General features: G+C 36.2%; 1 protein-coding gene across 1 annotated transcript; it reads left to right on the top strand.

Annotated features, from left to right (window-relative positions):
- Positions 1 to 860: 860 nt before the first annotated feature.
- On the top strand, positions 861 to 13,555 carry LOC109011914 (splicing factor 3B subunit 3). The gene is made up of 15 exons (XM_018993303.2): positions 861 to 1,099; positions 1,749 to 1,883; positions 2,061 to 2,140; positions 2,278 to 2,361; positions 3,993 to 4,080; positions 4,492 to 4,652; positions 4,786 to 6,781; positions 7,868 to 8,178; positions 8,390 to 8,705; positions 8,938 to 9,093; positions 9,469 to 9,610; positions 10,206 to 10,282; positions 11,275 to 11,393; positions 12,283 to 12,391; positions 12,897 to 13,555. Exons 1-15 carry the CDS (start codon positions 929 to 931, stop codon positions 13,095 to 13,097), a joined length of 4,146 nt encoding a protein of 1,381 aa, XP_018848848.1. The 5' UTR covers positions 861 to 928; the 3' UTR covers positions 13,098 to 13,555.

Below are 13,555 nucleotides of genomic sequence, written 5' to 3' on the forward strand. Positions count from 1 at the left end.
TCATTTATAATAAAAAAAATAAATTTATAAATTGACGAGAATTGATCATATACTAAATTATAAAATCTTACTTTAAAATATATTTGACGTAAGATATCAAATTTCATCACTTTATAATTTTACTTTTAGATCCAATCTACACTTCGTAACTAATTATTTGTTATTCTAAAAAAAAACTGATTATTTTTTAGGGGAGAAAATTTTTTAAGTGAAATTAAACTGCGTTTAAATATTGAGTTGAATTCAATTCTTTTTAATATTAATGAGTTGAATAGTAAAAAAAATTGTAAGGAGTCTATTTAAATTGAGTTTAAAATATATGTAAATATTAACATAAATTTAATACTTTTTACGAAAAGTTGAAAAAATATGAATTCTACTTAAAAAGATATATTAAATTAAAAAAAATTATAAATCGTACATATAAAAAAAATTTAAAATTAAGATGAATTTATTAATTTTAGAATTAAATATTTAAATATTAAATTTAATTTAAAATTAAACTGAGGGCAGGTTTGGGGCCAAAACCAAAACACAAAATTCTCATCTCATCTCATCTCATCATTACATATTTTTCAAATCCCCATACAAAATATAATAAACAATTCAATTTTTTCAAATCCCAATACACATTTTTCAAATCCTAAAACAATAATAATATTAAAATTTAATATTTTATACTTCAAAATAAAACACAAAATTCTCATCTCACCCCCCAAACCTACCCTGAATGCGGCCAGTCTTACAACCAAAGACAAGCCGAAAAGGGTATGGGATTAACATCTCAACCTGCGTAGCTGTGACGTCGGTATGGCCACCTGGACGCATTACTTGTATTGTAGAGCTTCGAACAGCCCTAGCTTAAATAATGTCTTTTCCCAGAAACCAACAGAAAACCTAGCACTCTCATTGTTCAAACTAATCGTCCATGGCTGTTTCAGAGGAAGAGTGTTCCTCCGCCAAGTCCCGGTCGTCTTCACCCGCATCTAGTAGCAGCACTCACTACCTCGCAAAGTGCGTCCTCAAAGGAAGTGTGGTCCTCCAAGTCCTCTACGGTCATATCCGCTCCCCAACCTACCTCGACGTCGTTTTCGGCAAGGTCATTTCTTTATTTTTTACTTGAAATTTTGTAATTGTTCCTTCTCGGATGTTTTGAAACAAATTGCTTGCAGTTAGACATTGGCTATTGCTCATTTGGGTTTTAATTAATAATTTTTTCTTATACGCATTACGTTTATTTCACTATATATGCAAAATGTTGTAGGAACCATGCGCTTTTCAAACCGCGTTATAGAGTAGAATAAGCAGTGATAAACACAACGTTTTATCACACCAATAAGAGCGATTTACATCCTATATCATTTCTCATTAAAATACAGGAATTTACAAAACAAAATTTGGTAGGTTATGATCTGACACATCTTACCAATGACATATTCCTTTTCAATAGAAATGATTTTTTTGGGACTGAATATAAAAGTTGTGTTTCTTTAGTCGATATTTTCACTTGGGATTTCCAAATAATTGTGGTAATAAAAGTCTCTGTGGTTTACCTTCGTGTAGTGTCACCTGACCAATAGGTTCCTCAATCTTCCCAGTGATAAACGAGAGTATGCTCAGATATGGCATGATCTTTTTTCTTCAATCCATCTTTGTTTTATGACATGATAGCTGGTATTGGGCTCCACTTTTTTGTTACACCTTGCTAGCTTAATCCACCGCTGATTTATTGGTGACATTTTGTTCAGGAGACATCAATAGAGTTGGTAATAATTGGTGAAGATGGAATTGTACAATCTGTATGTGAGCAGCCTGTATTTGGCACAATTAAAGATATTGCCATCCTACCCTGGAATGAGAAGTTCCATGTACGAAACCCACAGGTCAGTTAGCTTATTTGACCGATCATGAAAAGTTAGCTTATTTCCTATTGTTGAAATACATATTCTAAGAACATTTTCTTTTATGAGGAGATTAGTTAAATATGAATGCATATAAGTTTATGTGATTAAAGGATTTTCTTATGGCCATAATACTTTTTTTATCCTTTTCTTTTGTAGATGATAGGTAAAGACCTATTGGTTGTTATTTCTGATTCGGGGAAGCTCTCATTTCTCACATTCTGCAATGAGATGCACAGGTTTTTTTTTATATTTTCTTCCCAAGTTAATTCTTTTATAGTGAAAGAAACAAAGGGCTTTGTAATTTCATGGTTTGAGTTTTTAGGCCAGGTCACTTCTTTCTAAGCTTTGTTACTGTATAATGGTGTTGACATAGGTTTTTCCCGCTAACACATGTTCAACTTTCCAATCCTGGAAACTCAAGGCATCAGCTTGGAAGAATGCTGGCTGTTAATACCAGGTAAGCCACTTTTGTAGTTAGACAAGTAGGAAATGATTTTTTTTTTCCAAGTTTAAAATTATAAAAACTTATTTTATTTTTATTTTTTTATGATCAACCTGCATTATTCAAGCCAATGTGCCGTGTAAACTTAATTTTATCGTAAAATTTGAATTAAAATTTAATTTCTTTCCCCCTTTTGTTGAATCGACTGAAGTCTTGATTCGGGATTTGAAGCTCTTAGGGTAGTCCAATTATTATTTTTGATAAGTAAACAATTGTATTAATAACAATAGGCATAGCCCAAATACACAAGAAGGTATACAATAAGTAACACCTATCTAGGATGAAGAAATGGAAACAAGAAAATCATGAAAACCCAAGCTGTTGAAGTCAACAGCTTTGGCCCATAAAAATAAAGTTATAACAAAAAGTAATCTAATCTCCTCAAGAGAGCGCTCTTTGTCTTCGAATGTCATGTGATTACACTGCTACCATAAGCACCACAAAATACAGATAGGAACCATCTTCCACAGCTGTGATCTGTGGAATATTGCTTAGGTTTGTTCAACTGGCCAAAAACTCAAACCACTGTGGCAGGCATAACCTAGGCTAGCTCTAACAGTATGAAAACATCTTCCCATAATGTTCTAGCAACCTCGCAATGCAGTAGAAGATGATCCACAGTCTCTCCGCTTTTTTTGAACATGCAGCACCAGTCCAATATATTCACCTTGCGTTTTTGTAAATTATCCACTATTAGAATCTTTCCTAGAGAAGTTGTCAAAGCAAAAAAGGCCGCCATAGGAGGAGCCTTATTTCTCCAAATCCTTATTTATCCCAATGATTGTTATGCGGTTGAGCGAGGGACTTATAGAAAGAACTAATTGAAAATATACCTTTTCTAGCAAGTACCCACCACAAAGTGTCAGTTCCTTGAGTACTTGGTCTCGGAGTACAAGAGTCTGAAAAAATCTGCAAAGCTACTAACTTCCGAATCTTGGGCCGCCCTAGTGAAACTCACATTCCATTGGACCAAGTCACCAGACATCTCCATAAGGTCTGCCGTTGATGCTTCTTTCTCCCGTGCAATCTTGAACACTGTAGGGAATGCGTCCTTGAGGGCGCTATCTCCACACCATATGTCATGCCAAAAATTTTCTGGTGTTATTTATATTTTATGGGAAATCTCTATGAAGCTAGGCATAGGTCTGTACATGTATGCTTTTGGATGATAAAAAACTCGAGTAGCTGCCTATGTTGATTACATAAAGATAGAACTCTTATTTTGATTAAGCAATGTGATGAAAGTACACAAGGATGATTCTCAAAAATGCCAATTGGGCTATATGAATAGCAAGCTTAAAGTTGCTTACGCCAGTATTGTCTTAAAGGGTAGAAAGAAAGGAGAAAAAAATGCATCTTATTTTATTTAGGATTATAATATGCACATGCTTATTCTTTTGAACGCTAATTTAGCTGATATCAGGTAGATACTAATTCTTGTTTGGAAAGAGGGCTCAAACTTCCTTTTGCATATTTTTGCATTTTCCTTTCTCGTCCCTTGAATTTTGGAAGAAAAGGAAAAGGATCCATACACTTAAGGATTTGCCTAAGCTCTAATTTCTATGAGATATTTTTTTTCTTTACAGTGGCTGTTTCATTGCTGCTAGTGCTTATGAAGATCGCTTGGCTCTGTTTTCCATTTCGATGTCAAATGGGAGTGATATCATTGATGAGGTTAAAAATATTCTAACTCACATGTTATGAAGTGATTTGTCTTTCTATTAAAAGAAAACTGTAAATGAAACTACCTTCTTGTGTATTTTGAAAAGAGAGTTTCTGGAACTAGTATTTAACTTTTCCCCACCAGCTTAATATTATGAAGTTTTCTGTGATCTCTATAATTTTTCATTGGGAGGTGTAAAGGTTTTTCATATTTTATGTAATAGATGTGGTGGCCAACGTGTACCGTAGAAATTATAAAAAAAATATTCATTGACATTATAAAAGTTTCTTGGGGGTATCCACTAGGGATATGTTTAGTATATTTTGGAATGGAGGGAGCATTGTATTAAATTTGTCGTTTATTCTGGTGAAATGAGCATTTCATGGGGATAACTGAAATTTTTTGTTGTCCCACAAATTCAGAGAATAATTTACCCTCCTGAACATGAAGGAGATGGAAGTATTGGCAGAAGCATCCAGAAAAACTCTATACGTGGTACCATATGGAGCATGTGCTTTATTTCACAAGATCCTAATCAACCGAGTAAGGAGCATAATCCTGTGCTTGCCATTCTTCTAAATAGGTATGAATTGAGTATGTGTTATAGGGGAATATAGTCTTGTTGCTCATTGTTTATGTGACTGTATGAGGAGAGTTATAATCTATTCCCATCCTGAGGAAAATTATAAATCAAACTAAAAACATTTGGACTGCAGGCGGGGAGAAGTCATGAATGAACTGCTGTTATTGGGATGGAATATGAGAGAATGTTCTGTATTTGTTATCTCTCATTGTCGTGAAGCTGGACCCTTGGCGCATAATATTGTTGAAGTTCCATACAGTTATGGATTTGCCTTTCTGTTCAGGGTTGGTGATGCTCTCTTAATGGATCTTAGAGATGCTCAGAATCCCTGTTGTGTTTATCGAACGAGCTTAAATTTTTTACCTAATTCAGTGTATGAGCCTAATTTGGCTGAAGAATCATGTAGAGTACATGATGTTGACGATGAAGGTTTATTCAATGTTGCTGCATCTTTGCTAGAGCTGAAGGACTGCGATCCTATGTGTATAGATGGTGACAATGGCAATGTTAGTTCAGCTAACAAACACGTTTGCTCCTGGAGTTGGGAACCAGAAATTCATAAAATCCCAAGATTGATTTTCTGTGTAGACACGGGAGAATTTTTCATGATTGAATTTTTTTTTGATTCTGATGGCCCTAGAGTTAATCTATCAGAATGTCTTTATAAAGGTCTTGCGTGCAAGGCACTTTTGTGGGTTCAAGGTGGATACCTGGCTGCACTTGTGGAGATGGGGGATGGGATGGTCCTCGCCCTGGAGAATGGAGGACTGCATTACACAAGTCCTATACAAAACATTGCACCTATATTGGATATGTCAGTTGTGGATTACCATGACGAGAAACATGATCAAATGTTTGCCAGCTGTGGAGTTGCACCAGAAGGGTCATTAAGGATTATTCGTAGTGGTATCAGTGTAGAAAAACTGTTGAAGACTGCTCCTATTTATCAAGGTATAACTGGTACGTGGACAGTTCGAATGAACGTTACTGATTCTTATCATGCCTTTCTTGTGCTATCATTTGTTGAAGAGACCCGAGTTCTATCGGTTGGCTTAAGTTTTACCGATGTGACTGATTCAGTTGGTTTCCAGCCCGATGTCTGTACTTTGGCATGTGGCCTTGTAAGCAATGGTTTGCTTGTCCAGATTCACCAAAATGCTGTTAGGCTTTGTTTACCCACCAAGGTTGCTCATTCTGAGGGTGTTCCTTTGTCCTCTCCAGTTTGCACATCTTGGTTCCCAGACAATTTAAGTATTAGCTTGGGGGCAGTTGGGCATAACATGATAGTCGTTTCCACCTCTAATCCATGTTTTTTATGCATACTTGGGATCAGGTTGCTATCAGCTTACCATTACGAAATATATGAAATGCAACATCTGAGATTGCAAAATGAGTTATCATGCATTTCCATACCTCAAAAGCATTTTGAGAAAAAACAATCAAGTTCTTCTGTCAATTGGGTTAAGAGCCGTGTGGATGCTTTTCCAGTTGGAGTTGACATCAGTAGAACTTTTGCTGTTGGGACGCACAGGCCTTCACTGGAAATTTTGTCCTTTTTACCAGATCAAGGCCTAAGAGTGCTTGCTTCAGGGATGATTTCATTATCAAATACCATGGGAACTGCTATAGGTGGCTGCATTCCTCAAGATGTAAGGCTTGTATTGGTCGATAGGCTTTATATAGTGTCTGGTTTGAGGAATGGAATGCTGCTTCGGTTTGAGTGGCCTGATGCCTCCAAAATGACCTCATCAGAATTACCTATATACCAACCTATCAGCGACTCTTTAGTAAATACAGATGCTGCTTTGTCAAGTAAAATAGTACCAACTTCTTTTAGCCCACAGCTGGGTGAAGCTAACCTTTTTGAGAAGACAGATGACTATCCTGTCAATCTTCAGTTGATTGCCATTCGTCGCATTGGCATTACTCCTGTATTCCTGGTTCCCATGAGTGATTCACTTGATGCTGATTTAATTGCTCTCAGTGACAGACCGTGGTTGTTGCATACTGCAAGGCATGGCCTCTCTTATACGTCTATCTCATTTCAACCTTCAACACATGTGACCCCTGTTTGTTCTGTTGAATGTCCTAAAGGAATCTTATTTGTTGCTGAGAACAGTCTACATTTGGTGAGAACTCTTTTCTATGAATTCATACCTTCAGTTACCTGACTTTCATAAGGTTATTCTTTTTTAGATTATCAAAAACTATGTTTTCATTTAGGGCAAGTATATCAGGAAAATATTAACAAGTAGCATGTGAAATTTATTTGAATAATTCTGTTCATTTGTTTAGTATTTTTAGTCTGTTTATTCATTAAAATTTGAATTTTTATATCCTCTCTCGTTTTTAGACTTGTCAAAAGATTGCTTTTATTGAGGCTTTTCTTTTAGACTCTGGGTTTCGGGAAATGCCTATCCATGATGGTAGAAAAGTGTCTTCTACTATGAAACTGATAATGGCCAATTAGTTTTACTTATGCATTAAAAAATGATATTTTTTATTGTTGGGTTTCATGGGGCCATAGGATTTAAATTTGAACTTTGAATGGTGTTTTGTGCTAATAGATGAAGTGAGTAATGCCAGTGACTGCCTCAATAGGTTCTATGTACGAATCTATTTTGACAAAGTTGAAAAATGGTATAAGAAAGAAAAGAAGGGATATATATCTGATTTCATCGGGTTACTCTACAACACAATATGTGGGGCGAGTTGGTGGAATAATGCAACTTAAAGAAAGGCTAGTTAATGTTGTTGGAATGAATTCTTGGATAAAATCTGGAGTGTCAGAGCTCCTCATTTTAATTATGCCCTTAAACCTCTCTCTCTCTCTCTCTCTCTCTCATAAGTCCCCCCCGCCCTCCCCACCAAAAAGAAAAAAAGCTATTTGACTTTGTTGAGATGCATGTTCTTAATATGGTAGAACCTAAATCATTCCAATTCCGAAAGTTGATATCGGCTGATTGTCCCATTGATTTTACAAATAATGGAAAGTTGCTCTTGGTTTTAATATGTGAAGCAACAACAAAAAAAACTAATGGGATGGGCCATGTTACTTCTTTTTCTTTCTTTCATTTGTACTTCCTTCTAATCCTCCCCTCATTTGAATACGTGTCAACTAAGTGCTAATCGATGTTTTGTTTTTGAATATTTTGTTCACTCCTAGTCTCCATGGAAGATGCTTACATTTATGATCTTGATACATGACTCTCTAGGTTGAGATGGTGCACAGTAAGAGGCTTAATGTGCAGAAATTTCATATCGGAGGCACTCCACGGAAGGTCCTATATCATAGTGAAAGCAGGCTATTGCTTGTAATGAGAACCGAATTGAGCAATGATACATGTTCATCCGACATTTGTTGTGTGGATCCCCTTAGTGGGGTGGTCCTATCATCTTTTAAACTTGAACTTGGAGAAACAGCAAAATCCATGGAGTTAGTGAGGGTTGGAATTGAACAGGTCCTGGTGGTTGGGACTAGTCTATCTTCTGGTCCAGCCATAATGCCCAGTGGTGAAGCTGTGAGGTAATCTGTTCCATTGCTTCATTGCTCCACTTGGTCACAATCTTAATTGATTGAGGTTTCTGTTTCTTTTATTATTTAACTGCTTAAGTTTTCTCTGTAAAAATCCTGGTGGGCTTTCTGCCAATATGTCTAGGTTGGTTGGAAATTTATAATAAGACATCACATCATATAAGTTCCATAATCATGTTTTGACTGAAAATTTCTTTCACAGTACCAAAGGCCGTCTTATTGTCCTCTGCCTTGAACATGTGCAAAATTCAGATACTGGTTCAATAACATTCTGCTCAAAGGCAGGATCCGCTTCTCAACGAACTTCGCCATTTCGCGAAATTGTTGGATATGCCACCGAACAGCTATCAAGCAGTAGTCTCTGCAGCAGCCCAGATGATACTAGCTGTGATGGAGTCAAACTTGAAGAGACTGAGGCATGGCAATTGCGATTAGCTTATTCAACTACCTGGCCTGGAATGGTCCTTGCAATATGTTCTTATCTTGATCGTTACTTCTTGGCATCTGCTGGTAATAGTGTAAGTTGTGAAATTCTTTTCTTGTTTCGTTGTCTGTTAGTATATATTTTTTCCCTTTCTTTCATTCAGTTTGGTTAGCAAAAGATCTGAAGGTATGCTTTTATGATGCTAGAATCAATGAGGTCTATGTATTTTCCATTTGCTGATTTTTTTTGTCTGAATGTTTTTTTATGATGTTTGGTTTACCTATATAAAAAATCCCATTTGCTGACTGAGATGTTGCTTTCTTCAGTTTTATGTATGTGGTTTTCCGAGTGACAATCCTCAGAGGATGAAAAGGTTTGCTGGAGGAAGGACACGCTTTATGATAACAACTTTGACTTCATATTTTACTAGAATATCTGTTGGTGATTGCCGTGATGGTGTTCTTTTCTATTCTTACCATGAGGTAAGTGGTAATGGCAGTTATTTTTATCTATAATTTTTGTTTGAGACTGGTTAGGCCTTTTTTCAAAACAAAGATGAAATCATCTGTAAATGTGTTCCCTTTATTTGCCTCCTTACCATAGTTTTTGTAAAATAAACTTTTAATCTGTATTGAATGGAGAAAATCTTCATGATTGCTAGTAGCCTATTCTAGTTCCTAGCTTGTATTAGGTGTTTTCTCTTGTATATTTCCTATGTACTTGGACTATGTCTACTTGGCAATAAAATCTTCTTATTACATATAAAAATAAAATCTGTATTCTTGAACTTACAGTATATGGCCTATCGCTTCTGTTATTGGCCCTGACTCTGCCTGCTTTGCTTTCTTACATGTTAGGATTCCAAAAAACTGGAGCAACTGTACTGTGATCCATCACAGAGGTTAGTTGCTGATTGTATTCTTATGGATGTTGACACAGCTGTTGTTTCAGATCGGAAGGGGAGTATCGCTGTTTTGTCATGTTCAGATCAATTAGAAAGTAAGTTTTAGACTGAGCCTAATTTCATTCACATCAATAAAGATTATTACTTATAAAAAAAAAAAAAGTTTTAGACTGAGCCATGCTTTTAGTTTGTAAAGCTTTAGGTTCTGTCTCCCCTTGCATTCCACGTGTTTGAAAAATGGGAACACGCAGTGATTGCATGTATGGCACTTTCAAGTCGTAATTATTATTATTGTTATTATTTTTTTTTTTACAAGAAAATTGATTGATCCTCATAATTAGGCAAAGCCCAAGTACACAGATAGTATACAAGAGAGAAGTACCTAATTACAGCCTACGGGACCTTATACTGAAAAATTACAAACAGATATTGTTTGTAATTTCTCTACTCAGCTTGAGAGGAAAGCTTACCACACCTAATTCATATTCACATAAAGCTTGCAGTCTGGCCAGGGGTATTTGCTTCCTCTAGTGTGGAATATTAATATGACCAATGTTTTTATCGGAGTAATGTCTTCCCAAAAGCATATGCTGGCCTCATTATTGTTATGTTATTGGCTTAGTTGTCCCGTTGGTCATTTTCTGGTGTGGCTAGATGCTAAGTTTTGGCATTATTATTGCTCTGTCACAGATAATGCAAGTCCAGAATGTAACTTGACACTGTGCGCTGCTTATTATATGGGTGAGATAGCCATGAGCATCAGGAAGGTACTCTCTTGTGGTATTCATGTTATTGCAGGCTGCAATGGCTTTTTATTGTATGCAATCTAATATTGTTTGCTTAATACTTTTTTGGGTTTCTGTCCTGGATGATATTATGCGATGCAGAACACTTAGAGATGTGTTTAACAAGCCTCAAAAGATTGTTAAATCTTTGGAGAAGTTTCGGTGTGATTCTGAAGGATGTCCGAGGGCAGGACTGGGTTGTTAGGTCAAATGGGACAGTAGTATTATGAATAAATTTTTTCTTGGTTTGTTTCATGAGTTTATACTGCATAGATTTACACTGACCTATAAACAAAATCATAGATTTACAGCCTCCTTGAATTAAGTTTCATGGCAAGCCCCCTCCTGCAAGCAATCGGGTTAGGTTTTTTATCATCAATTACAGAGGTTGATAATGGATTAACAGACAGTAATAAACTAGTTTCAAATATATTATGACCCATGAGCTGATTCTTGAGAATAGGGATAAGTATCAATGGTCTATGTTCTGACTCAACATAGTTTGATACAGAGTGGAACGGTGGTATACAATTAAAATTGACTGCCTAAAGAACAGCACAAGAAAAATTTGTCAAGAAGTGTGACATTATCTGAAGAAAAGCTAGGGCACAATTTTTTCCTTCTTTAAATTGAAGACGTGACATAGGAGTTTACAGCGTTGTTGAGGACAGTTGGGTTTTTTCTTGCAGTGGGGGTGTTGTTTATCATATATTCAATTCAAATAGGTGGTTTCCAACCAAATGGTACAAGATACCAATAATTGATGGGGAAGGTTTCCAATCAAATTAGTAACAACTTTGACCGGTATAGATGTGTATATTCTGTTTTTATAATGGGTAATATCTGATATGCTATTTCATTCCTTCTGGAGTTTGGATCTAATGCTTTCTTTTAGAAAATTTTATAGTGGTTATTTTCTACACATTTCTATTTTGATAATGCCTCTTGTGAGTTTGCTAATGTTTTTATTATAGGGATCATATTCATATAAGCTTCCAGCTGATGATGTGCTGAATGGTATTGACTTGTCGCACAACACCATCATTGCCAGTACACTATTAGGAAGCATAATAATCTTTATTCCTATATCCAGGTATTCTTTGTTTCACAAATCAAGTTTCCAAATCTTTTTAAGTAGTAACGAATGTTGGGAGCATATTGATGGTTAAGGCGCTGATTCCTTCACCGGTTTTTTTTACCTACATAAATCATATACTAAGGAATATCATGGTTCATACCTATACCGGATTTGGGTCAAATATTAAAACCAGACATGTAGCTGCTTGCAAGATCTTTTGATAGAAATTACTATTAGCAATATAAAATTGTACCCTTTCTGAGACCACACATTGACTGTACTAATCATCATCATCGGCCTAATTTATGGTCGACAAAAACTTGGGGTTGCTTGAAGCATCATGCTTCAGTGTGGTATGATCATGTCCGCAGTTGCTATTGTCTATTGTCTGGCCATATTAACAACTGATTGATTTTTTTTCTTTGGTATATAACAACCACAGAAACATTTCCACTTAGAAAAATCTTTGGGCCAAATAAACCCTATGCATCGGTCTTGAGAGTCCATTGCCTCATAGTCATAAGGAAGTCTTAAAAGCTGCATCATCTAATTAATGTCCTCTTAAGAGATTGGAAGGACATAGTTTCACTGGCCGGCACTGGTATGGAATAGCAGTTTACTACCTCAAGATTTATCATGTAAAGGCCCATTAGGTGTTTGCTCTCTGCCCCTGGGCTTAGTCAAAATATCACAACTCCCCGTTATCTGTTGCAAATGTGATATGGAACTTCTTAGTTGTACAGCAGTAAAAGGGAGGAAGGAAGCACTTGCATATGACCCTAATTCTTCCATAACTACTAAGGAGTGTGGTTGACATTGTGATACTGCACTTTATTGCCTTTTTGGTTTGTTGGTAAAGTCTCAACTCGCTATTATAATTCCAAATGTCATGTTTATTATATAGGGAAGAACATGAACTCTTAGAAGCTGTCCAAGCTAGACTTGTGGTTCATCCATTGACTGCTCCTGTTCTGGGAAATGATCATAATGATTTCCGTAGCCGTGAAAATCCGGTAAGAAAAGTCGAAACTTGATTTTGATGTTACTTCTAGGAAATAATGATTGTGCTTTTCTCTTGTTAGTTTGTAATGGGAACCGTCTGGTTTTAAGTTAGTTTAGGCACTTTTACTTGAAAAAAAAAAACTTATTACGTTTTGGCACTTTTTTTTCTCTCAATAACTGGATGTGAAATCTTTCGAATATATATACTTTTGCCCTGAGTCCTTGTTTTTCTCTTCCTCCTCCCCTTCCTTGTCCCTATGACTTTTGCTTGTTCTGTGGGGGAGGATAGGTGTTCAGGTCAATCATTAATAGTCAAATTTATGTGAGTTTCATTATTGTTCCTTCCATGCTGTACCCAGTGTTTGGGGCTCAGTTTCTTCTTGGGGATTGTAACGTGTTAGAATGGTAATCTTACCTTGAACGGATTTGAAATTTGAGCCCGGAGTATTATATAGTTAATAGACTTCCTCTCTTAATGTTATTGTTTTTGTTCGCACCTTTCTCATTGACTGACAGGTTGGGGTACCGAAAATACTTGATGGCGACATGCTGACTCAGTTCTTGGAGCTCACAAGCATCCAGCAAGAGGCTATATTGTCGTTGCCTCCTGGTTCATCAGAAACAGTAAAATCAAGCTTGAAACCACATCTACCTTCACCTGTCCCAGTGACTCAGGTGGTGCAACTCCTTGAACGAGTTCATTATGCCTTGAATTGAAAGCATCTATTCTTCTCTCCGAATGTCGATCTCATGAGATGGATCTGCCAAGTACAGATCATTTGCATACCAAATGAATTGCGGTGGTATCTTCACTTGTTCTCTTTTTGCCTAAGCAATGAATTTCCAGCCGTAGGCCCTGAAAACTGTTTCATACATAAAATATTCCTGTCTGGTAGCGAAATGCAAAGTCAATACCCGGAATCATAAGTGACTCAAATTCACATTTTTTTTTGTCCATCGAAATAGTGGACAACATGTATAGGAAATAATGTGAAATATGGGTTAGGTATCTCTGCTGATTAATAGCTTGTTTTGTATAATTTTGTATCTCTTGTGATCCATTCTGTATGGAGAGACGGTCCGAAAATTTGATTTGTATATTGGATTAGGATGCAAAACTATCGGCCACCTCTTGAGTGGTGCTTTCTTTTGGGCATCTGGAAAAGTTGCATCTA

This window comes from Juglans regia, chromosome 3 (genome assembly GCF_001411555.2).
Source record: "Juglans regia cultivar Chandler chromosome 3, Walnut 2.0, whole genome shotgun sequence".
In the NCBI taxonomy this organism is placed as follows: domain Eukaryota; kingdom Viridiplantae; phylum Streptophyta; class Magnoliopsida; order Fagales; family Juglandaceae; genus Juglans; species Juglans regia.

Bases quoted from the DNA above. Each gene is read 5' to 3' on its own strand.
- LOC109011914 (XM_018993303.2), top strand. From the start codon at position 929: ATGGCTGTTTCAGAGGAAGAGTGTTCCTCCGCCAAGTCCCGGTCGTCT. The intron at 4,081-4,491 runs GTTAAAAATATT...CCACAAATTCAG, and splicing joins GGAGTGATATCATTGATGAG to AGAATAATTTACCCTCCTGA. The intron at 8,706-8,937 runs GTAAGTTGTGAA...TGCTTTCTTCAG, and splicing joins TGGCATCTGCTGGTAATAGT to TTTTATGTATGTGGTTTTCC.